Here is a 27,167-nt window from a genome sequence, read left to right on the forward strand (position 1 = left end):
TTTAATACTGTAGACATTAAGTCTTCTATCCACATTCCGTATCTAGAAAATTTAAATAAAATGTTAATCCTCCTCTTTTTGAAAAACAAATATATATATATAAAAAGTATCCTACACAGCAGTAATTTTTTTTCCCCAGCAAAATTCCTACTACCCTCAGAATATGTGATTGACCTCCTACTGGGAATATGTAAATCTTTCCAAAGGTCTTTGTTTGATCTCTTAAAAGAATATCCAATGTTAAGTTTGTTTTGTTCTTATGACTGCCAGACATCTCCCTCCCTATGCATCACGTTAAATCACTCCCTGGCTCCAATTGTGTCTAATTCACTTGCTTATCAGAGATAAACTTCAAGATGTGTCATGTGAAGAATCAAGAAAATCTCTAAGAAAAAGTCCATATATCAATTAGTAGAATTCCAATAGGGACATCTTCTTGGCAAGGGATGGACTTTCCCTCATTTCAAAGAACATATAAATTATCCTCTTTCCTCTATGACCTTGCTAATTTCAACAGAAAACATTCAGTGGCAGCTGGAGGCTAAGGGCTTATGTAGCTTCTTCCCTAAGGCTTCTTGCTCTCTCTTTCTTTGGCTCTCAGACTACTTTTGCATTTGGCTGATTCTCTGGCTCCTCGCCCACTCTCAGGAAACAAATATATATTTTCCATGGGGAACCCCTAGTTGAAAAAAGGGAGTGAAAAGCATGCTCATATTTTATTTGTTTTTGTAAATAAGTTTCCCATGGTAGCCCGCTTAGGGCCCTGTATGCAATAGGCACTTTTCAACTATTGGTGGAAGGAACGAAAAATATAAATCAATGGTCTCAGTTCCAAAAGTGTTCCTCTCCCTCTCCAGTGAGGAGAAAGGTAGACACAGCTGTTCTTTCAAAGATTGAGCCAAGTTCTTAACAATCAGGCCTACCAAAGGAGGGACCTCACCTTTTCTAGGGGGTTGGCACATAAGCTAACCATCTCCTGGATGCACTAAGTACAAAAATGTAAATACACAAATATATAAACAGCTAGCCACTTGGGGAGTAGCAGCAATTGATTTCAATATTGAAAGTACGACTCAGAGTTGAAACACAAGAACCTAGAACTGGCTAGCAGGGCTCACTTCAACAGAGAAACGTCCCAGACGGGTTCCTCCGGAAGGAGAGCTCCAGGCCTCAAGGTACAATGCATTTCATTGTGTATGTCACGCTGAATTTGAGTCAGGTTGGAGATTTGGGGCTTGATGGGGCAAAATGATTTATTCCTTTTCTCCACCACTTATGCATAACAACTAGGAAACATCTACTTATTCCTTCTTCCATCATCATAAACTTTACTTGTTTGCTGTTTTTGGAGACAACCAATGATGAATAGTTCAGCTGAACCATATTTTTTAAAGGAATCTTGTATCTATTATGGGTAAATTAACAGGTGTGTATTTCTCCTCCCACCCCCCTCAGTTTTTGGTAGGTGTAATGTACCATTCCCCGAACAATGACAAAATTATCAGTCACATGAGAATATAATTTGTACTTGAGAACATGATAATTATATCTGTGTCTAGCAAGCTAATGGGACTTCATTAACTAAAGCAAGGGAATTAGAACCATCTAAAACTTCAGTTCACGCCTTGCCCAGATGAATCACACCACTGGGAAGTGGCCTCTTTGAGCACCCATGGTCATATATGATTGCTATCAGGTGGAACTTGGTTTCAGCCAATTGTTTAGCATTTCAGGAGTACAACAGCCCTGCAGTTGATGGGCTAGATTAGGGCACAGCCTACAGGAGCCCCAAATCTCAAATATTATTGTCCTTCTGGAACTTTTTATTTTTTCTGGGCTTTCAATTATATGCTGCTGGAGTCCCACACAACTAGACACACACACTTTTGCTTATAGAATCTATGTAGGAGACACAGTGTGTATTCCATGCTTCAATATATTTGAGCCCAGTTCACTCACACAGAGACAGCATAGTAAAGATTGCTCCCAGTTGATCAGACTCAAATGCCTGCGACTGTGGTACGCCAATGATATGGGCAAGGAATTATTGGGCCTGAACCCATCACAATGATTTTAGAAATGTCATTTAAAAATATATTTTGCACATAAGGAAAACAGCAGCCATAAGGGATGGGGAAGAAATAGTTCATTTGGAAAGGAAAACAGTGGCTATTTGGCTCTGGGAGCAAGCCATGTCACTTTGTGGTACACTTTAGGACAAGTCATGCTATGTCACAACATGCCTCCACCACAAGATAAAAGGACTCAAAGGCCAAAAGCCAACAGCAGAGGTGCAACCACTGTGGACCTTTGAAGATGCAAAGTGTTGCAGTAACTTCTTGCAGTTGGATCATATCAATAATACCAAACTGACAGGAAGCCACCTCTATTGTCACACATCTACTCCAAAAATCACAGAGGAATCTGACTTTGGAAAGAGTTCCAGACAAATATCCCCACCACACACACACATACACACACACACACACACACACACACAATTACAAACATGAACAAGTGACAAGTGATTCCAACCACGGAGAGAAACAACTCTTGAGAAGATGAACACAAAGGCATCTCAATAGTATGTTTTCAACAATACTGTTTTAGAGAACACATTATTGAAAAACTACACTGGAAATATTAACCAAAAAAGTTAAAAGAAAATGCTATCAATGAGGATTTGGTCATGCTTCATGCAACAGAGAACAGCAGCATAACAGGGTGATGCCACATGGTGAAAGCTGAGATACTTCGCATTAAGAAATATGCCCAAACACACTGGGGAAAAAAATAAAGCCATGAGTTCATCTCAATAAATGGTACTCATTCACTAAATCAGATGTGATAATCTGGCAATTAGGTAGCAGTGTTCTAAGTCTGTACCGAGTATTGCCCAGGAAATAAAATATGCAAAATATTATCATCAAAATAAGTGTAAGGGAAAGAAAGTTGAATGTTAGTTGAGCTTGGTCTCTGTTTTGTGGATAAAAGGACACGAATCCTGCTCTACAAACTGGAAAGCAGACACGAGGAGGAGGAAGTCACTGGGAATGTGGATGTGGTATGCAGACAAATGGCACCACAGAGTCCGGTGGACACCAAGACACGTCAGGACAGGACAGAAACAGACACCAGGGGCTAGAGAGAAGCGTCCTCCTTCTCAACATTGTTGGCACTTGTTCCCATCATTGGTGCCATAACTGAAAACAGGGACTTGCACCTGTTGGTTTTTTAGGTCTCCTGCAAAGAAGTTAGTGCGTCATCCAAAAGAATCAACAAACTGAACAAGAAAAGCAATCTGCTACTTTTCAATGTTTATGTGCTCTAGTTGGAGAGGGGTTTAATTATAAATATACATATATATATATATTTACATATATATATATACTAGACAAGGGAACGAGATTATATGTATGTGTATACATATATATAATCTCTATCTTCCTGAATTCTTGGCAAATGGTTAGTCCTGTGGTTAGCAGTGAAGATAGCGGGTGGGGTTGGGAGGAAGGTTAACGAAGAGCGCATACCGCTTTCGGCTTCTGCAAAACGACAAGAAAAGAATTTAAAATCAAACAATTTGATAATAAATTGACTGACACCAGAGGGAAAGAAGGAACAAAACCTTTGTTTCAAATTATTTGAAGGATGCATGTGAAAACAAGGTTTTTCAGCAGAGCATGGAAACAGCGTCATGGGGTCAAACAACAGAGGAGGTAGTTCAACACAGGCTGGGGGGCAAAGGGGTGGAGGGAGAGGCTGGGTTCTTCTAATTGTAACGCCCAGCCACTTAGAAAATGGGAGAGGAAAGGAAATGGGAAATTCTTCAATGAAGGAAAAAAAACCAAAATTCTTAGCTCAGGAAGGGTCAAAAGTTCGATTCTTTTTAACATGGATATTGTGTTGGAGAAGTTAAGTGTTTTCTCAGAGGCATGATCCACATTCCATCCCACACACCTTTTTCCACAAGAACCAATGTGTTCCACACTGAGACCAAGCCACATGAGAGGATTAAAGTTGGCAAAGGCACACAGAAAGCCAATAACAAAGCCAAACAAGTTCTTTTCATTCTTTTCTGAAAGAAAAAAAAAACCTAAAAATCTGTATCTATAAATATGGCTTTGTTGAAAACATCTCAGCTTTGTGAGTTAATTGGAGGGTCCATCAAAGAAAAGACTTTGTCTTCAGGGAAAGCTCTTAGTTATTTTTCTTAGAATAGTGACAGCAGATTCACACTGAACCATTACCAGACTTTTTCTCTCCCTCCTTGTGACCAAAGGTGGCAGGTGGGAGATGACTGGTCAAGGTTCAGGGGGCAGACTCCTGCCATGAAATTATACAGGAATGGTCAAGAGACGCTATTCAGCGTTAGCGCCACCTACACCATCACACTTTTTTGAGAGATGCACCGAAGTGATAAAGAGAGAAGACTGAATTACACAGATTTACTGACGTGGCAACATGAAGAATGTCATTTGCAAAAACCCAGGACACATGTTTCCCCCTCCACAGGCACAGGTGATACTAGCCACCATGTGGGAAAGCGGCAATCTCAGGAACACCGACTCTGTGGAACAGCAAATAGCCAGGGCTCTGGCTCCCCCTTCTTTGCACATGATATTCTTCAGTTTGCCATCACAAAAAGGAAAACTGTATCTATACATAATTACTAACTGCTATGGCCACGCTTTACATGTAGCTACCAAATCTACCATTTTTAGTTCCTCTTGGTTGATTTGGATTTTCCAAATAGCTTAGCCTTTGATCAGATTGACTTTGTGAAAGCAATCTGATCTGGTGGTTAAGGTAACAGGGAACATTGGATTGACTTGCTGACAATCCAGTGTTTTTTGGTTTTGGTTTGTTTTGTTTGCTTTTTGTTTTGCTTTTTGTCAGAGACGCTGACTGTATGTTTGGAAGTCTGGCTTTATGGCATTAATTACCCAGAGAGAGCGTCCATTTGGAAGCCCAGCTTTATTGAGTTATTCATCTAGATAATGAAAACTCCTTAGATGGTGATAGCGAGCACCTTCTAGTCCTGCCCTGCACTTAATGTATTGAGGCACACGTTGGAGGGTATCTGTCCTCTACACTTGGGCGGTCACGGGAAGACTTACTTCCTATCACTAGGAATACACCCAGATGTCATCCTAGAGGACGAAAGCCCACGCATTTCTCTGTAAGCAGTTTCTTCCAAAAACCATTGATAAAAATTGGGGCGAAAAAAAATCATCTCTATTTTATCGGTAATGCGTATGGTCCTTCATCAACAAACTCCCAGGTTAATGGGATGCTTCCTTCGTCCGGCGAGAACTCATGTATCGACTGGGCTGTTATCTATTTCAACCAGACCCCGTCCCTCCTCAGTCTGATGTGCACATAATTAAGTGCAAAATAAATAAATAAAGAGGGCTCCTGCCTCTGAGCCCTGCTCTCCTGGCTAATTTACATGAAGCTGACATTGTGCCACCTGGATTTCGGTTTCACCGGGAAAAGCACATATGGTACACAATAGGCTGCTTGTAATTTGGCCATCAAGAGGGCCGGTGCGTCCCGTCACGGCCCTGCCCTATCCTTGCTGTGGAGGGGGCCAGAATCCACCTGCTTCATGCTCACGGCAGTAAACAGGGTTTTGAGGAAGGGGCCTGTCCCTGGTTTTGTGCAGAGAGGGTGAAAAGCCTAAATTGGCACAATCAGACCTCTGGATGCCTCATCGCCCTCCTCTGGAGACACACTTTCTGAATGTCCAACGGGGCTTGGGATGCCAGGGGTCCGCAGCGGAGGTGGCCGCATCTGGCTGGGCATGCCCTGAGATGTGCCGAGGCTCAGAGGCGCATCTACCAGGGGCCCGAGCATGTTAATCACGTGGAGGACAGAAGCAGGTGGGCCGAGCTCCCTGAGAGCACGCTCATTGCCTCGCAGGTGTCAGCAGGCCACTGGGTGGTGGCACGCTTACCGGCTCTCTCGGTTGGCGGACTTGTACTCAATGGCTATCATTAGGAGCTTGAGCTTCACGAAACATAGCCTGCAACGAGATGGAGAAACCTCCCCGTCAGTGCTTGTGGACGACCGGAGCCACACAGCAAACACCACTACGACCTCTCTATCACCCGATGCATTCATTATCCCAGGGACCCTTAGCCCACAGTCGCCGGGCCGAAGGGACGGGGTAGGGGCGACACCTCCCCATCTTCCCCATTAAACCTGATTTCTCGTAAGCGATAAGGCACTGAATGTTCAAAGTGCAAATTGCACTCGGGTCTGGATGTCTAGACACAGACCCCAAGCAGGGATTTGTGCCTGGGGATTTAGGCTGGGCCAGATTCATTAGTTACTCGGTCGGGTAGTAAAATGTTAACTGCAGGGGGAGGGAGGTATTTGGAGCAGCTGGACCTGTTATTTGGATTCCATTTCGGTCTTTTGTACAAATGGCTCATATTGTTGTTCTGAGCAGACCCCTGTGCGCTCGGAATGATGGTAATAATCCTTAGCCTCCATGTAACTGCCCAGCACATGACTGTGGCACCATCACTTCTGGCCCCATCCAGACGGCCTCACCTCATCTGCCCGGTGCCCTCGCCTGCAGCCCAGGCTGCTCTGAGGCTGGCTTGTTCCAGCCTCCGTGCCTTCCCTGATGTGATTCCTATCCCAAATGCCTTCTCTTCTCCCAACCTTCCCTTCCAAGTGCCCGTCAAATCCAGCCTTTGTGCAGCTTTTCTGCCTCCACTGCCACCCTCTGGTTTTCTGTTCCCAAAACACCACCCCCAACCCCTGCCTGCAGCACCTTGTCTGCAACAGCCTCCTTCAGTTTTTAATCAACTGCATACTGGCTGTGGTTGTTCTCTATTGCATTCTATGTCTGAACTTTAGCTCCTCAACCAGCGTGACTTCTTTAACAGTTTGGGACTTATGGGAATTCCCCATAGTGCTGTACAGGGAACCACTGGCACACAGAAATTCAGTAAATGCATGATTTCCACTTACTGGTGTTCTAAGAAAAGAATAAAAGGTCCAACAAGGCATTTATGCATAAAGATGTTCAAGTTAGTGAACTTTATACAGAGTAAAAAAAAAAAAAAGGCAACCCAAATGTCCAATAATAAAGCAATGGTTCAGTAAAGTATGGTACAATATGTTTTAGCATTCAACATGACTCTGAGGAATATTTCAAGATATAAGATTAACAATGTTATATAGATACAAACGTGAATAACATGATACACTTGGGTGAAAATATATATTTAAATACTCATAGAAATGAAAGTACACACACAGAAGAATTACATAGATTATATATTACAAGTTTCCATAATGAGCATATGTTTTAAGGACTTTTTGGATATTAAGACACTAGCTGATGGATAGGTTGAGGAGTGAGTAGGTTATTGAGCTGCAACACTATAAAGAGGAAGATGCACTGGGTCACAAGTCGGGGCCATTCCTGGTGCTCTCATTTGATCCCCTCAAAGTCTCTGAGACAGAAAGATGGCTCCAGTTATTCTTTTATTGATATCTCTATGTTACTAAGGTGATGAACCTAGGCTCAGAAAGCCCATGTCCCCAGCTAGGACCTGGTAGGATATACATCTTTAACTCAGGGAGGTCTATTTTGTACTGGGACAGATAGATAATAAGCAAATATGCAAGTGAATAAATATTAAATTTCCAGATGAGGAAAAGTGCTATGCAGAAAACAAAACAACCCAAGAGGACAAAGAGTAACTGGGAAGGCCCATAAATACGGGAAAACAAACTGATGATTGCCAGAGGGGAGGGGGTGGGGGGAGGAGAAAAATGGGTAAAGGGGAATGGGAGGTCTGGGCTTCTAGTTATGGGCTGAATGAGTCTGGGAACGAAAGGCACAGCATAGCATGAATAGGCATGCTATTGTAATAGCAACGTATGGAGGCAGATGGAAGCTCCCCCTGGGGTGAACACAGCATAACATATATAATCATCAAATCACTATGTGTGCACCTGAAACTAACATTAGGTGTCAGCTATACTCCCATAAAAAACCAAAAATCCCAAACTGACCAAACAAAAGAGAGTAACTGGGAAGATGCGTTATCTGCAATGGTCCAGGAGGACCATTCTGAGAAAGGAAAGCTAGAGCACAGGAGGTGAGGGGAAGAGGCAAGCAATGAGAGGATCTGGAGAAAAATTCTTCCAGGGAGTGGAAGCAGCAAGTGCAAGGGTCCTGAGGCAGGAAGGAACTCCAGGTGTCTGAAGATCAGCAACAAAGGCAACTAGACTGCAGCCAAGTGAGCAAAGTCACATGTGACAGTAATTAGCTCAAGGGAGCTGGGCAGGAGCATATTTGTGAAGACCACTGGTCATGGCAGCAAGTCTGCCAGTCTGCCGTTTATTCTAAGTGAAATGGGAGGTTTTGGGATGGTTGCAAATAGAAAAGCAATGAGGTTGGTGAGGGCCTCATGCTCTCTAGCGGAAGTAAGACCAATTGCTCACTCCTACATATGAGGTCATGGTCTCCCGTGTTGCTTTCAACAGACAGTCAGATTTCAAAGGACCACTTCATCTCGGCGTATTTGGGCTCTCCTGGTGATTTGCAGGTTTGCTGATTCCTGCCAGCAGACTCTAATGACCTGGGCTTTGTGCTGATTATGCAGTTTGCTGAAACACCAACCCAAGTATCCAACTACAGCTGGAAAAATGCTCTTCTTAATTTATGTCCCATAGAGCACTGCTAACGCACCCTTTATGGGGCTGTTACTCCTGGAGCTTAAATTGTTTAAAATATCATATGGCTTATACAATATTTGTTGAACCAAATTACTAGATTAGGTAACTACTTTCTAATGTAAATAGCAACTAAATGCCAAAATCTCAAGGAGAAGGCCGATCTTAATTTAGCACAAATCATGAAGAGGCCAGTAGGCTGATATCCCCATGAGTGATTGGCCACTCTGATTTGGGACTCTGTGGTTCATGGGATCACAGATCTTTTTTTTTTTTTTTTAAGATTTTATTTATTTATTCATGAGAGACACACACAGAGAGAAGCAGAGACATAGGCAGAAGGAGAAGCAGACTCCATGCAGGGAGCCTGATGTGGGACTTAATCCCGGGACCCTGAGCCCAAGGCAGACACTCAACCACTGTGCCACCCAGGCGTCCCGGGATAACATATCTTAATTGCTCTAATGACCTGATCCTGTTGGTAGAAGCAGGAAATAGTCCATAGTAATGGTGAGTTACATCTTTCTAGGTACTATGACACCATTTACCAACTAGATATAAAAAGAGAGGAGCTCTCTAAGGCAAGAAAGCCAATAAAATCTACACAGCCTTGTGCACATTTCTTAACCTAGCAGGGTGGACCAGGAGATCTTTGAGTCTTCTTCCATAACTTCCAAATCCATATCTAAGATGACTACACTGCTTTATAGAAGCCTTTTTTAAGGAAGCTCTTTGATCCAAAGCCAGCCTTTACTCTCTGGCCAGAGGGGCAGAGAGGAGGACAGGGTGATGTCAACAAAGTGATAATATGCAAACAGCACCACAACCATGGATTATCAGATTTGGGCCTTCCAAGACTTGTTGGGCCTGCCCTCCTCATAAAGATGACAAACTGAGGTCCAAAGAGGTACAATTTGCTCAAGATCAAATGGCCTTTAGGAAGAAAGACCAAAAAAAAAAAAAAAAAAAAGGAAGAAAGGCCAAAAGTGGAAATCAAATCTCAATGCAGTGTGCTGCAAAAATGCTTCTTATAACAGCAAAGCCATCGAAGTGGTGGCCAGAAGCCCAGCATGGAACATTGGTCAGGACAGCGTTTTTAAAACCCAGAATTAGATACTAACAGGTGATTTTGCAAAAAAAAAAAAAAAAAAAACTAGCCTTTCAGCTTTCCTTGATAAATCATAAATGGCCACAATGGAGCCACATTCTGCATGGCTAAAAGGGACTGGAGCTTTGAAGCACTTACCCCTCTGGTAGGGACATGTGCTCCCCAATATGCTATAGACCCCAGCACTCCCTAACTATCTATCCTGTCTCCTCATTCTTCACTCTTTGTGGCTCACTCCTGCCCCCTAGAGGCACCTAAGTTTTTAATTCCTGCTGTAACAAGTATCTTCTGAGCCAACCAAATTCAAATCTTGAACTATATCCCTTCCTCTTAAAAATCACAGTTTTTTTGTTAGATCCTGGCACAGAGAGTTAGCCAATGTCCAGACTGCTGAGCTTAAGGCCTCAGCAGAGGTACCAGGAGGTAAGAATAGACCAAGGCCAGGGAACAGAGGTGCCAGTGAGTGGTGTGCTGTGATAATCACTCGTTTACTTGTCTCCCTGCTCTCTGATTGAGCTTCTTTGGTGCAAGACACGTGCTTTGCCTCCCTGGCATTTTGCAAAGTGCAAGAAGTAAGCATTCAATACACGCTGATTAAATAAATATATGAATGAATGGAAAGCAAAATCTCATGAGTTGCTGGAAGCACACCTAAGAGATACAGTAGTAAACTAGGAAAATTGAAGTAGAGAAGGCTTGGGAGTTGGGTATAAAATCATGAAACAAGATGCCTCTTAACTTGTTCACAAGAAGCAGAGAGATTGGAAAAGAAGGGTGTCGAAAGAAATAATACCAGTGACACGCTTTGGGAATCTAACATTTGCCTCGAATCAATATGCCAAAATGCAAATGTAATTTTAAGATACAGACATCAGTTTGTCCTTGGGAGTCTCCACAGCTCCTGGTACAAGGGGTTCCCTCCCCGGAACATGTCTTCAGACTACTTAGAATGGATATCTTGAGTTTAAATATGTATTTGTATCATCAACACTATTGTTTTTGGTAAAGCAAAATAGGCTTTGCTCATCCAGTTCTTAGAGTCCCTTGTAGGGCTTTACTCAGTGTCTCTGCATATATAGGACTAGGGTAGGATAGGAAAGGGGCTTAGGGAGAGAGAGGGTGTAAGAAAGAAGCAAGAAAGCCTTCACAATGTGATAAACCTTTAGCAGGAATTTAATTCTTGGTTTCTAAAATAAAATGTCCCAATATGTCCAAAGCAGGAAGTTGTTGCTGGTTGTGAAAATAATTACAGAGGAATAGAAATGACTTTTTTCCAGAAAAAAAAAAATGCCACTTGTCACAAAAAGGTCTTAAACCAGCAATCTGCAATAAAACTGTTGTAATAACAAGTTAGATTGCTTTCTTGATAATTATTAAGTAGAGGTCTACCAAATTTGACAATGACATTATATAATGCCTTTTTTTTTTTTTTTTTTTTTTTTTTTTTTTACTGCTAGCATCATCTGTTAACTACAGTAGTTTCAACCCAGATGTTCCTGAACAAAGGCTCTTAAGAATTAGAGTCCAACTGTTTCTACCTACCCAGAGGGACATAAATTGTTCTTGCCATTAAATCAGCCCCCTTGACTACAAAGATTGCTTGCTGATGTGAATTAAGCAGAGAAACCCCTCGCAGAGCCTGCACCTTCACATGTGCTCAAGAAGGGTAAGTGAAGATGTGGTTTGGGGTTGTTGAAGATGAGTCACCCAAGAGTGAGAGGATGAGGAGAAAGGGGGCAGCCTGCATTGTGCCCTCCAAACCCAGTTCCTCCTCCAAGTGAGAGGCCCCTCTTCTGTTATCCAGAGGGACCCTGGCAATGTCAGGCGGATGCATGCAATCAGAATAGATGCAGATGTAAATACCATGCATTGGGAAACCAGATCTTTAGGATCTAGGGGCTAGAATGGAAAAGATTCACATTTAGGAGCTTTGATTTAAAATGATAGGCTCTTGAAATGGAAACATCCAGTTAAAGGAAATTTGAAACAGCAGGATTTATAAGACTCAGGAGCAAGAAAAAGGAAGTGATTTAAAATGTTCATGGAGATGTTGTTCAGATTTCATTTCCCAATAGCTTTGATAGAGGTGGAGTGGGGAAGGCTTCAGAACACCCTCAAACACACACACCCACACCTCACACTCACAGTATCTCCACTAGCACACCTAACACACTTGAATTTAGAAATAATTACATTCTCTGATATGAACAATTAGCATTTGCCCAAAATATGAATAAATGCGTTTTAGAAATCTTTGCTATCATTATTGGTCAGAAACAAAATGTAAACTCTGTGTTTGTTACGTGTAGCTCACGTGTGGCTAACATCAAGTCAAGCCCCTAGCATCCCATTTCAAACTGGACTGCCTCCTCGAGTCTCCTGCAGAGAATTTTAGACGTGCCACTGCCTCTGTAGCCTTTGGTTAAAAGTTTAAATAGATTTTAGGGTCATTTGTTTATTCACTAAGATGTAAAAAGATTACCGGTCATCTCTGGGTCCCTGTAGTAGAAATAATCATAAATATTGCATTCCTATCTGTGTTCATATACATTGTCTTTTTTTTTTTTTTAAAGAAAGATTTTATTTATTCATTCATGAGAGAGGTAGAGACCCAGGCAGAGGGAGATTCAGGCTCCCTGCGGGGAGCCCGATGTAGGACTCGATCCCAGGAATCCAAGATCACACCCTGGGCCGAAGGCAGATGCTCAACAGCTGAGCCACCCAGGCGTCCCCATATACATTGTCTTAATTATAATAACCCCCCTCAAGTAACTAGAGGAATAGGGCCAGTTCTTTGAGGAAAATATTTTTTAACGGTGAGACGAGTCCCTCCACAGATGGTCATAAAATGCTCATTCCTGCAGCCCGGCTAGGTAAACCCATCACATGACTATCAGGTTTGCCAGCTTCTCTCTGCTCCATGTTCACATTCAGAAGTCTTTCTCTAAAATCTAATGACTCTGTAGAACTCACGTTAAACTAGCTGTAGTTTCCAGTCTCTGTACAGGAGACTTGGGTTTTTCTAGGCCGTCTTAGATTTTCCTCAAGGGGCTTCACTGGAAAGATCTGTCCATGCAAAACAACACAGCATGAGAGCATGATTTTCTTCTTGTATCGGGGCCTTGAATGCAGGAGGATGAGGGGATGGAAAATCCCTCTCCAATCCCCACACTGTCTTAAACCAGCACAGAAGCATCCATGCTTACACCTGGGCTGAGGGGAGAGCCCCTGCCCTTTAGCACAGCAAAGATCTGATCAGAGTTCCCCAAGTTACCCAGGCATTAAATACTCCACATGGAACCTGAATTTTAACTGCTCCATCAGCTGCAGGGGGGACAGAGAGAGAAACACTGTATTTTAAATACATCTTTTGTCCTAATCCCCTCTGAGCTGTAAAGCCTGATACAATTAAGCTCTTATATTTGCAAGTGATGAATGGCTGACTAATAGCCTCAGGGTGAAATTCAGGCCCTGGAAGGTGCTGTTCTGGCCACAACCCAACCTCTGAACTTGTGGGTTTCCCTCTGCTCCTCCTTCCTCACCTCTCACCTCTGACCTCACTTCCTTATCTGGAGGCAGAGGGAGGGGTGAAGCCTCTCGTTTACTAGTTCTTAGGATCAAAACACTATTGCTGTTTCCTCCCTGAAAATGTCACATGTCGAAAAGGACTCTGATTCGTCTCCTCCTCCCATCTAAAGGAGAAATCCAGTTGCTCTCCTTGGAAAATCTCAGAGACCTGGGCATGGAGAGAGGGTCCGCATGGCTCCCAGCCTCCTGACTGCCTACCACTTAGAATCCCCCCTTCCCTCTTTACTCCCTCTCTAATCCAGTATCCTTACAAGGCACAGCTCAAATGTCATCTCTTCCAGGAAGCCTCTCCTGGTCACCCCAGCCTACAGGGAGCTCTCTCCCCCTGTAACTCTCAGCTGCTGTCCTCTAGGATGTGCACTCATCAAACACTTATCCATCAAACACTCATCCACCATGCACTTATGGGTGTTTGGCTCTCCCTGAGGATGGATATTATTTTCCTTAGCCAGACTGCAAACTCTCTGAAGGCAGCTGCTGTAGGGAAACAGAATTCTTTATTTGTCATTATAAGTATTGTTATTAACCTTCTAACATGCATATACTTGATTAGACCTTGTTGCAGTTTCCTCTAGAGAGCCTGGCACCACGGTACAAATATCCTAAGCTTATTAGATATCAAGTTGATTGGCTGCTGACTGATGCAGGGCTCTTCTAAAGGGTAAGAGTAAATATAGCTTGGAAATACCACAATGGGTCCCTTTCTTTCCTGTAGCTTACATTGCATTGGATGGGACAGGACTGATGGTGGGAAAAGGAGAAGAGAAAAGGATGTTAACTAGTATTGAGAGATAAGTAATATTTCTATCTCAAGTCCAAAGCCAGGCAGCGGGTCACTATCAAAGGAAGGAGGCAGGCAAAAATCAAATATCTTGTCTCTGATGACATATTCACCAACCGGCTGACCTAGGGGTTTGAGCCTGGGCCTTTGCAATACCACAGGTCATACTGTGTGACATCATGCAGCGTCCTACTATGAAAACTGCAAAAACAAGACCCTTTAGTGGCAACATGACCTCATACCACAGCTCCTCGCTTCCTACAGGCCTGGCATTAGCCTTTCATACCCTCCATAGTCACTTGCCTCCCTGCGGAAGGTGAGGAGTGGGAGGCAAAGGGAGCAGGTGGTTTTCTAGTATTGAGAGAACAATGGATGGCACATTCTCTTTCAGATCCCAAAGCTCCTTTGCCTCGATCTTACTGTCACACAAACCCAGGGGTGAGCCAGCTATGCAAAATGAAGGGGGGATGCTCAGAAGTTGCTGGCTCTTAAAAGGAACATGCTAAGGGCATCCTGGGGCAGGTCCAAGACATACCCACCATGGTGGCCCACAAAGCCATGTGACATCTTCCAGGGTTGCATCCTGAATGGTAGGTACCTGTTTTCCCCTGTGCTTCTTGGTACTTAGCACTGATCTGTTTTCTCCAGCCTCAAGTTGCTTTCAGCATCACAGGGCTCAGTACCCAATGCCTTTTTCCTATACTGATTGGGATTAGGCAGGAAAGGGGGCAGAGCAGTCAGTGGTTTGCCTGCTGTAGTAATGTGTAGACTCATCCTACCTCCCCAGAGACTGTAGAAGGAAGGATGGCAAGGAAGCTCACCCAAAGGCCCCAATCTTAACATTAGCTTGTGAAATGTGGCCTACCTATACTTCTATACTTTGGCTAAAATCAGAGAGGAACATTCCAGTGACTGAGCCCAAAGTGGGGAATGAGGGGAGTTTATTCCAGCCTGTGATGAAGAAGGATGAGCTAAGAGGCAGGCGGGTGGGCCCGGTGGGGAGGGGGAGGGGTTTCCAGTCATCAGACTTTGTATCAGAATCACCTGCCTTGCTTATAAAAAGTACAAATTTGGGAGTTCCTCCTAGACACTGAAATCTAGAGATGGAGTCTAGAAATCTCTCCATTTAGTAAACTCCCCAGGAGATTCTTAATTAGCCGGCTTTCATCCAGCAGCTACTCCAAGCTGCTCTCAATTACACAGGCCCAGCAGCAGAACCCTGGCTCTGTCACTTGTGTGCTAGGTGCCTTTGGAGGGACACCAACATCCTCTGAGTGTCAGTGGCCTTGTTTGAAAGCCAGGGACAGTGATATTAATAGAAACCATAAGATTAGGGTGAGGATGAAATGAGAAAATGTAAATCAAAATTTTAGAGAGAATACTGCATTTTGTCTAAATTAGTTACTGGTTTTGGAACAAAGCTGCATCCTCTGGTGATACACACAGTGAAGCCAAAAGGCTGGTGCAGAGAAGTCCAGGGATAGAGCTGGTGTGAGTCTCACCTAGATAGGAGAGAGCATCTCTGCACTTGAAATTTGTAAAATAAAATAAAATAAGATAAAATAAAATAAAATAAAAATTTTTAAAAAGCTTGCCTTGCGGGGGCCTTCTTTCCCTCCTGCCTCTCCTTCTGCCCCATTCTGTTCTCTGGGGAAACCACTTCAAATTTCAACCAGGCATCCTGCTCCTTTATCTTTTCATAAAATGGCTCTCCTGGGGCGCCTGGGTGGCTCAGTCAGTTAAGCATCCGAGTCTTGGTTTCAGCTCAGGTCAAGATCTCAGGGTGGTGAGACCAAGCTCTGCACTGCATGGAACTGCTTTTAAGATTTTCTCTCTCCCTCTCCTTCTGCCCCTCCCCACCCCACTTATTCTCTCTCTTTCTCTCTCTAAAATAAATAGATAAATGAAATCTTTTCTAAAAAGAAAGAAAAAAAAAAGGCTCTCCCAGCTTCTGAGAAAACTCCAGGCTCTCCAACACAGTGATCCCACCCTGCAAGGGGGCACTCTGCAAGCCCAGGGGAAGAGCAAATTTATTTCTTCTCATGCTTTAAGACGTTATTGGCTGCATATTGTTTTAATGCAGTGCATAATTACAGAAACTGCTCTGAAAATCTGTATATTTTATCTGCGCTTTATTGTACCCAGAATATTCCCCAATTCTTTTTTCTTCTACATGAACCAGCTTAAAATATATTTTGGCGTCCTTTTTGTCATCTTGAAATTGAATAGCCAATTCGTACTGTAATGAAAATACTTATGCGCCAGCCTGGTGATATACAACACTACACTCTAATTACGGCTGTGCTTTAATTAACCTGAATTGAAGAGTGTTATCATTAAACTGCTGGTAACTTTGAGTTATGGCTTTTCTTTAATTTAAAGTAGAAAACACAGATAATTAAGCCTCCAGATAATCAAATGCTTGAGGAGAGCTTCAATGTTTTGGGATGTTCCTAAATCTCATTAAACGTCCTTTCTTTATTGATTATTCCTACCTCTGCTGTATCATTGTGCTGAACGAATAATAGCACTAAGTTGAACACATTCTCACTCACATCAGAAGTTTGTTTTTTTTTTTTTTTTTTTGTATTCCAGAAGCTGTGCTGAACACATATTAAATTCTCTGACAACAAGGTATGTCTGAAAGATTCTCTCCTTGCAACTGTCCTAAACATGAAAATCAATCAAGGGAAATATCTATAGCAGGCACTAGTGTCCAGCTCTTGAGCTGGCTCCAAAGGGCAGTGAAATTTTCATATCACCCAGTGAGTCAGAGTTGACCAACTCACGTGTCTACAGGGCCAGGGCCAGGATATCAGTGCAAGTCTGGCCTGGTTTGAGACATCAGAGAGGGGAGGACCTATATCAAACCCTTCCTTATAAAAACTAGCGCCAGTTAGCATCCGGTAGAAATGCAAGTCCTGTGTTGCCTCATCAGATTTTCAAGAGATGCCAGAAATCTAGCTTTTATAGTGAAATATAAAATAGTGAAATCCCACTATTTTGAAATATTGGCAACTTATTTTTAAGAAATGAAATACAGGGATCCCTGGGTGGCGCAGCGGTTTGGCGCCTGCCTTTGGCCCAGGGCGCGATCCTGGAGACCCGGGATCGAGTCCCACATCGGGCTCCCGGTGCATGGAGCCTGCTTCTCCCTCTGCCTGTGTCTCTGCCTCTCTCTCTCTCACTGTGTGCCTATCATAAATAAATTAAAAAAAAAAAAATGTTTAAGAAATGAAATACTGCTTAGGGCAAACACATGAGTCAAATGTAGCTCATAGGTATCCCAACGGCAGCTTCTAGGGGACTGGTTCTAACCTTCCAGGTTAACACTCTTAAGATGAACTGACTTAGTTCCCAGGAGCAGAATAAGAGAAGCAGTGGGAATGCAGGCTTCTGAGGAAGCACTTACAATAGACAAACACCAGTCAAGCCAGGAAAAATCAAAAGCCAAGGTGAGGGACGTCTTCACACACTCCCCTGCTAATGCCCCCAGTGCCATAGGACCCCTCTGGGTATTGGTGGCTTTGCAGTGAGCTCAGACCACCCCTACACTGTATAGGAGGCCTCAACTGTTTGTTTGTTTGTTTTTCATAGGATTAGCTTCTATTAAAAGTCCTGAATTCTCCTGGGCTTTCTATCGTAGGCAGGCCAAACTCCAAGGTGGAGAAAAATCCCCTGGGACAGGTTCAATGTTCCAGGACCCAATGCCTCTGAATGGTTAACTCCTTTCTGCAGCAGAAAGAGAAATAGCTCTCAAATAAAGGAGCACATGGGAGTTACAATAGGGCATCCATTTTCAGAAAATAACTCCTTCCGAATCAATTACCTATTCACTTTTCCAGTCCATTTAGCGTTTAAACTTTCGCTTAGAGACAGGGTGAGAAATTTCAGTAAACAGCCAGACCATTTTGGATTGCTTAGGGTCTGGGCCCAGAGACAGAACACACCTGCTGTGTTCACTGACAAGAGTCTCCAGGTAAACACCAAGCTCCCAGGCCCGTTGTCTGCTCTCCGTTGTGCATAGAACAGAAAGCTTATAAGACAGAGGAGCCCAAGGGCCCCCAGGACATTGTCTTTAGACTTCCCCTTCCAGAAGATAGGTTTTGTTTGTAGGCATCCAGATAACTCAAGGCAACAGCTTTTCTTCCGCAGCCCAATGGGCTCCCAGATTCCCCTATTTCCTCTCGGTCTTTATCAGTGAGACTGAGGTTATCAAATCTTTTGCTGAATAAATCAGGCTTAATGTTTCAGCATTCCCAGGGAGTCTGTGTTTTCATAGAGGACAAAGGGCCTGTGTGACTTACACCCAACATCTGGGATTCTAAGTGGGAAATGTGAGGCATCATCATGATGGAAGTTTTCAGGGCCAGGACCCTTGGAACTCTTGAGGTCATACCTCCTAAATGATCACCTGTTCTACTTGCAGTGGCCATAGCAGGCTGGGGCTGCCCTTTGCTCAAACCCCTACTGCTGAGCTCACAGAAGGAGAAGCTAAGACTTCTCATTGTCATAACACGCCAGTTATCCATATCGGGGACTAAACTGCTAAGGGCTTTCTCAAAGCCTGCTTCCATACACTCGGTTCCACATTTCCTCAGCAAATCATGAACGCATTTTGAATAATGGTTTCTCTGATGTCTCTATGATCTGACTTGACTGAAAAAATATTAAAATTCCTTTCATCAAGGAGATAGCAAGATTTATTTTCATCCTGGTAATATCAGAGACATGGGTTCCTACCACTCATCATAATTGTGTCTACACGGCAGGAGCATAATCCAGACATGCAGGAAAACTGTAGTTCATATTTTAGTGCAAATGATGGATCTAAGCATCAGGTTCTCAGAGCTGCAGGGAAAAGTAGGGCCAGCAGAAATCCCCAAGGTGGGGACCACATAATGACCCACCTTCCTGCTTTCTACACAAGACAGAGCACACAGGACACCCTCGGTAATTGTTGAGTACCTCAACTGTGCTGGGCAGAGGTGAGGTGTCTTTCCTAAGGGCCACAGAAAATATCCCTGAGGGCCAAAGAGCACAAGGTTAATGATCACTTACTCACAAACAGTAGGGAAGGACAGACCCACGAAGGCACTGGAGAGATATTCTGTATACATTTCATTTGAGACTCCTTCCAAGTAGTATTTCTGCCACGTGTCTTCCTCAATCTAGGAGAGAAGAACATAGGAGGTTCAATATATGACAGTAAACTATATAAAGGAAACCAGAGTTTACCAGCTGGCCAATAAATGAATGCTGTAGTTTTTGTGATGGTGACCATCTTCAGCAACCAGGAACACAAACACGCCGTCTACATGAAGCTTGCATCACCCTAAGCTCATAGAATGTTAGTACATCCCCTCTAAAGCAGCACTCTTTTCTACCCTGTGTGGTTTCTAAGGGTGTGGAGGCGTGGGCACTCACTCAAAATCCTGGTGGGCACATAAATAGATAAAACAGACCTAGAGAGCAATTTTGCAATCATTAACAAAAATTTTTAAAGTACGTGTTCCTTTACACAACAGTTCTATTTTAACTATTCATAGCAAAGAAACGGATAAACAAATGGTACATTCTTCAATGGAATACAAACAATTGAAAATTATAGTGAAAATTCGTATCTGTTCATATAGAAATTATATAAAAAGGCACATTGCTAAATAGTGTTTATAGTCGACCCTACTGAAAAAAATACCCTATAATTATCTGAATGCTTGTAACGCCATAGAAAAATCCAGAAAACTGAGATGCCTGGGTGGCTCAGTGGTTGAGCGTCTGCCTTTGCTCAGGGCATGATCCTGGAGTCCCAGGATAGAGTCCCACATCGGGCTTCCTGCATGGAGCTCACTTCTCCCTCTGTCTATGTCTCTGCCTCTCTCTGTGTCTCTCATGAATAAATACATAAAATGTTTTTTTAAAAGAAAAATCTAGAAAACTTTACACCAGAACACTAGCCATTATTTTAGTATAAACAATTTTTCTCTATAGATTTTTGTGTTTTCTGAAGACTTTTACAATGAGTGTGTGTGTGTGTGTGTATAACAATATATAAATATCTACTTTGGGGAAAAAAATATATTTTTTAACCACACCTTGAGTATCCCAAAAAGGAAAGTGTAGTTTCAGAGAAGTCTTACTCCAGATTTCATTAAAATGTGTAGTCTTTTTCCTAATTAATCAAGCTCAACTGGTTTTCCCAACAACCCTCTTCACACTAAGCACTTCTGGAAGGATTTTACATTGGAATTGATCTTTAAAAATTATAAAGTGAATAACAACAAGAATGCTGAGCCCCTCTGGGAGCTCAGGGATCTCAGGATTGCCAAGGCAGGCAGGCTGTGTGGTCCTTGGGAGCCTGCAGCCTCCCAAGTACACCTCTGCTGGAGGCTACAAAGGGGGGCATATGAGAAGCAGCTTTCCAGCCAACAGGAAGTGCCTTTTGACAATTTCTTGTGCTGGTGTTGAATTAAAGCCCATCTTGTCTATGGCCCACTAGTCAGTTAACTAGGGGAAACACAATGCTGGAAGAGACTTGGAAACAGTGGAAAATGGACACCGACCATCTACTTGGTGACACTCTGGAATACAAAAATGGCAGGAATCATTTAGAAATAGATGGAATGCTCCCTGCTTCTATGCTATTTGTCTGCTTTGTGCAAGTCTGGATGATTAGAGTATGTGGGTTAACCTCATTAGTTTGAGCTGCTTCTAACCTACTCCCACACTTTAGACATTAGTTACACAATGCTGCTGGGTATGGGTTGTTTATCGACAAATTGGTCTTCCCCAGAGTGGGGTCTTTAAAAAAAAAGTCACTCAACCATTTCTACTGCTAAACCGTATGATTTTAAAAATTAACTGCAATGTATCTAACTAAGCATAAACTTTTTTAATTTCCCTGAAGCTTAAGATTTCAACTTTCTCTTAAAATAAAAGATATTTTTGACTTTATAAGCAAAAGTCATTAATTCTAACTAATTTAAAGAAAGCCTAATCTGCATTAGTAAATAATCTGAAATGTAAAATATTTGGGGCATTAGAGTACCATAATTTGTTTTATTGGCAAATAGGATCCTATATGAGGAAGTGTCAATTCTAAATCCTCATGATAGAGCTTTATGGGAAAATTACATTTTTGAAGTGTAGGAAGTCAGCCCATTGTTTTAGCAGAGATATCCCGTTTATATACTTTGCTGTTTATGTTGTTAATTTAATTGCACTTGATTTTTAAAAAAATGAAAATATGAACCTTTATCTCATTTATTATTGTTGGTTGTATTCCTCAGTGAATATAGTTTTAATATGGTTCTTTTAGTTATGGTCAGTATTTTCCTGCCTGTGTGTCCTAATGGAACTACTCTTTGGACCAAATTTTATTGTCGGTTAATCATTAAACATTTTTACTAAGTAGAAACACATTTTTGCAAGATAACAATACTATTCATGTTTGTTTTGAACATGGTAGATATTCATTCATTCAGCAAATATTTATTGAGCATATGCAGTATCTCAGGATCGATTATAGCGGCTGATTAAATCTTACTTTAATCGGTATTTATTTTCCCATATTTTTCTCCTTGCTGGAAGAAGCACTACATATGTCTGGCTATGATATATCTGACCAGCTATATCTGACTTTTACTGATTTTTTTTCCATATTTTTTTTCCTGCAAGTTTTGTCTTTATGGCTAATCTAGAATGCCTAAGGAACTCAATGTCAAAATAACTGGAAAAATATACAGAGCTTTTCTGGAAAGTTCAATGCCTCTTCTACATCTGTATGTAGATTCTTAGGTGGCATCTACAACATTAGACATAGTAACACCAAAGGGACGGTTGAAATACTGACTGGTTTCAATTCATTGTCGTAACCTTTTGTTTCAGTCATCAAAACCTTCTTTTAAAGATTTTATTTGTTTGAGAGAAAGAGCATGCATACAAGTGGGGGAAGCAGCAGAGAGAGAGAGAGAGACAGAAAGAAGCAAACTCCCTGCTGAGAGCAGAGCCCCACAAGGGGCTCGATCCCAGGACCCTGAGATCATGACCTGAGCCAAAGTCAGATGCTTAACTGACTGAGCCACACAGGTCCCCCAAGATTCCCACATTTTTAACGCAGTTTCCATCCGGATAAATCAACATGCTTTTGAGGTTTCTGATAAAGGTGTTACACAAACATATACACACAAACTTAAAAGGGATTAAAATGCTAAATTTTATGTTATATGTATTTTACCACAATTTAAAAAGTTAAATCCATATCTATAATTATAAGAGCAGAAGAATCAGTAGTTATAATTAATACTAAGACCTTTTAATTCCTAAGGGCAAGAATGAAAAGTTGGGACAGACTGATGACAAGAACAGGCCAATCACATCAGGAGAAGCAGGGAATGAGCCCCAGACTGTGACAGGGACACAGCAGCACACCACAGGCTCAGAGAGCAGAGCTTCGATCTTTATCCAAGGCAAGGCCTCAAACTGTCACTTCTTACCACGGTTTACCTTTCTAAGTCTCAAACATGGTATCTTTAACTTTGAAAAAGCAAAAATTAAAGTGCATATTATTTTTTCCTTTGTCAGCAGTAATGACATGCATTTTTTTTTTTTTTAAGTAGGCTCCATACCCAGTGTGGAGTCCAACATAGGGCCTGAACTCAGGACCCTGAGATCAAGACCTGAGCTGAAATCAAGAGTTGGACATTTAACCAACTGAGCCACCCAGGTGCCCCTGAAATGCATTCTTAAGAACAACAACAAAAAAAAGGTGTAAAATATGTGGAGTTGAAAACATTTATGCTTCACACAAGAGAAAACGGGAGTGAACAAAGAGATCTAAAAACGGTAGAGCAAGTTATTGTCACTATGATTTCTTTTTTACAGAGGATAAAACTGAGGCACAGACAGGTTAAGTTGGTGCTGTTAATCACCCATCATGTCACCTCTTGCTAGAGAGGACAAGGTAAATATATAAGGAAGGAATGGTACTAGGATTTGGGCAGGGGGAGTAGGAAGGGGCAGGGAGGATTTGCTGCACAATCAGTACCTAAGGGAGAAATAGTAGAATTGAAGCTCACTAAGGACTCATATAATGTTAAACCTTGGAGCCCATGATCTTGTGTGAAGTCAATGGGAAGTAACACTAATTTTAGTGCAAGCCTCCTCTCAGAGCATGGCGGCATCTTTTCTACGCTTCAAAATGGAACCATCCCAGCCTACAACTTCATTCCTAAAATGGTACATGCTATTCTCTACATTTGTGTTGTGTAGGTATTTTTAACTGTAAGGTAATATACACACTTCCCAGCAGAAAAATGAAGGAATGGGACCAAAATGACTTAAGCAAAGGTGCCAAAATTAATTTGCCAGCCATTCAGCAATCAGTCAAAGGCAAAGCATTTCCCGAGGCAGCAATCTCTCCTTTGGCTGTCACATCAAACTCCAGCTGTTTTAGAAGAGCAAAGATGAGCAGGTGATGTGCTATGTCTCCTGATTCATCAAATGCTCACAGAATCTTCAGTGAGAAAGGAAATTGAGCCATTGGGCTAGCTTGTCTACACTTCTTGTCTGCTTATTTATGCTCTCTCTGTTATCTAATTTTTCAACCAGTCTAGTCCAACCCCCAAGTAAATAGGTTGTACATCGATTCATGGGCAGCTGGCTCTACCATCAAAGGGTACCTTCCAACTGGAAACAAGAGCCTTGGCTCCAAAGGAAGTAACACCTTCTTGATCCTAGATTCTGCATGTGTTACTAATGGTGGGTCGGTAATGACACCTTTTATTTTTTATGCTTTCTCTGATTAGAGTGAAACTGTGTTTCTCTAATGCTAACAACCCAGTGAATGTGAAAAATCAAACATCCTGGCTGGAGTATGCTCCAACTGTGGTGATTTCTGTTCCCAGAAAAGAGTCTGAATAACTGTGGTGATTATAGTCAAATAATTTTGCTAATGTCTATTCCTACCTCTGGAGTCATGTAAATAATTTGAGAGATTATCATATGCCAATCCCTATTTAATTGAAAACAAGTACACTGTGTTAATCTAAATACTGTATATTATGCACATCAAAAGTAAGGAACTAAAAGGAAATTATAAAAACTGATGACCATTATGTTAATAGCTATAATAAGAAGGGGTAAGTCACTGGGGTGTCTAGGTGGCGTAGTTAGCTGAGCATCTGATCCTTCATTTTGGCTCAGGTTGTGATTTCATAAATCATGAGATCAAGCTCTACAATATGCTCTGCACTCAGTGGAAAATCTGCTTGAATTCTCTCTATCCCTCTCCTTTCACCCTTTCCCTTGCTCTTGTGCACACTCCTTCTCTCTCTCTCAATTAAATAAATAAATCTTAAAAACAACAACAACAACAAAAAAGAAGACAAAGAGATGAGTCGTAACATATACACTAACATTGCCTAACATTGGTGATAGGAGACTAGTGGATTAGCAGGTATTTATTGCATTACTGTTTTTATAATCTATCCAAATTCTAAGTGAATATGTTTTCTGTAAAGGATGCACAATTTTATTTTTTATTTTTTATTTTTTTTAGGATGCACAATTTTAAACCATAAAACTGCTTGAACAAGAACTAACCAGCCACATCTGAATGAACATTTGTACATATAAATTACATAATGCATTGTCACTGTCCGTTATGATGTGACAATCTAAAACAGTACAGTGACATAAACTGACCGATGTGCCTTAGATCTCATAAAAAAAAAAAAAACAACATATTTATTCCTACAGAAAAAGAAAAAGAAAACACCCACAGAAAGTGTCAAGTCCTTGACTACAATAATAAACATGGGATCAGCATTTATGGTCCCTACGCTGATGAGTGTGTGAGTGGTTATTAAAATGTGTGGGGTCATTTATCCACATTCCTCAAGAGCATGCTCTGTCACTGGGGAAAATCTGATTTAATGTTGCATCTAATCATTTCTTGCTGGAAAGAACAATGTTAAGGACAATTGAGTGCTAAGGAGGCTTCATCATTGGGCTTTCTGGATTCTTTCTCTCCTCATTTCCTCTATGTTCCAATCTTAACCCACTTGCATCAGTTTTTATCAATGGGCCCACGGCTCTCTTTTGCCCTCCCTTTTTCAACATTCTTCAGTATGATGACAATTCCTAAAATCAACTCGTGGAATTAAAAGACAAAACGTTTGCACCTTGCTAGCTTGGAGGTGGCACCTCACAGGTGCCAGAACAGAGAATGCCTGGTTGCACAGCTTTTGGGGGATGGCGGTGGTGGTAACAAACTGGTGATAAAGTTGAAACCACCGGAGAGAAGCAAAGGAGATGGGGAATGAATGGTGATGTGCACCTTTTCAGAATGTATTTTCTCTCTGTGCCAAATTGCACTTCAACACTGTGCTTCTTGGACGTGGAGTCAGGTAGGTTGCCCTTCAGAGAGCAGCGTTGGATTTCAGGGACTGCATAACCATTTGGCATCCCACAATTATGGCCTATTTCAGATTGCATCCTCCTGAATGTGAGAACCGGACGAAAAGGATTTCAGACTCGTCCAAAGGCTTCAGGACAATGTCAATTAAAACAAATTATTTGGGGTTTGATGGAATGCCAGATAAATGGTTGCTTCAGCACTGAATGAATAAATAAACAACTCCAAAGATTAATTTTGGGTGGACTTGAGCCAAATCTCTTAGTCCCAGACTAGTGAGCTGCAGACTATCAAAAGAGATTTCTTCCATCAGGCATTATGAGAAAAAAAAAAAATAGCCTACATGAAATACTCTGAGAGAGATTAACAGACCATACCACATGCAAAAGTGTAAGAATATATGGCATTTCCCCTACTGTGTTACCCCCCCAGCCCAGATTATTCTGAAGACACAGAGAGTGCCAGAGGGACTGAGGCTAAAGGAAAGGCTAGTGCAAAGAGTGACATGAGAACTTTTTAAAAGCATTATTATTGGGGCACCTGGGTGGCTCAGTGGTTGAGCATCTGCCTTGGACTCAGGTCCTGATCCCAGGGTCCTGGGATCGAGTCTCATATCAGGTTCCTTGCAGGGAGCCTGCTTCTCCCTCTGCCTCTCTCTGTGTCTTTCATGAATAAATAAATAAAATCTTTTTAAAGAAGAAAAGCATTCTTATTTAGAGAAGTGATTTAAGAAAGTATTGCTTATGTGGCTATAAATTGGTATTTTTTTTCAATATATAGAAGACTTCTCAACTCTCTCCATATTTTTCTCTCTAGTATAGAAAAGGTGTTTATGCTTAAGAGATGTCAGACCCTGTTACAGGCTGGCCTTTTCACTCTCTGTCCAAATAGGACTTTGGTTTTGCAATCTTGCTAAGGGTTAAGAACATCTTCATTTGTGCTTCAAATAATAAGGTTCTTAAAATATCACTAAGAGAACTCTAATCTGAGTGGAGCAAGCAGGAAGTAAATGTTCTCAAGCAGACGCCTGCTGAGCAATCCTCAGGAGGATGATTCAGCCCCCAGCATGCAGGATTATCCAGGATGGAGTTTCTCAATCCACTTGAGGTAGGAGAACGGGTTTTGCTTTTATTTCTAATATCCACTGTTTTGCAGACTCAAACTTCTGCAAAATCTAACAAAAATGAATTCTAAAAAAAAAGAAAGAAAGATAAGAAAAGAAAAAAAAGAAAAAGAAAAAGAAAAAGAAAAAGAAAGAGAAAAAGAAAAAGAAAAAGAAAAAGAAAAAGAAAAAGGGGATCCCTGGGTGGCGCAGCCGTTTGGCGCCTGCCTTTGGCCCAGGGCAAGATCCTGGAGACCCAGGATCGAATCCCACATCGGGCTCCCGGTACATGGAGCCTGCTTCTCCCTCTGCCTGTGTCTCTGCCTCTCTCTCTCTCTCTCTGTGTGACTATCATAAAAAAATAATAATAATAAATAAATAAATAAATAAAATAAATAAATAAATAAATAAAAATAAAAGATTTTTAAAAAAAGAAAAAAGAAAAAGAAAAAGAAAAGAAAAAAAAGAC

The 27,167-nt window shown here is 41.8% G+C and overlaps 1 protein-coding gene across 20 annotated transcripts in view; it reads right to left on the reverse strand.

The window, feature by feature from the left end:
- The window catches only part of KCNMA1 (potassium calcium-activated channel subfamily M alpha 1), a 718,149-nt gene that overhangs the window by 144,618 nt on the left and 546,364 nt on the right, over nt 1-27,167 (reverse strand). For all 20 annotated transcript variants that reach the window (XM_072823726.1, XM_072823725.1, XM_072823727.1 and 17 more), the window contains 2 exons: nt 19,242-19,351; nt 5,960-6,028 (listed from right to left, as the gene is read on the reverse strand). In XM_072823726.1, the coding sequence (XP_072679827.1) occupies nt 5,960-6,028; nt 19,242-19,351 (179 nt within the window). The remainder of the gene's footprint in view (nt 1-5,959; nt 6,029-19,241; nt 19,352-27,167) is intronic.

The sequence above is a fragment of the Canis lupus genome, chromosome 4 (genome assembly GCF_048164855.1).
Source record: "Canis lupus baileyi chromosome 4, mCanLup2.hap1, whole genome shotgun sequence".
NCBI lineage: Eukaryota > Metazoa > Chordata > Mammalia > Carnivora > Canidae > Canis > Canis lupus.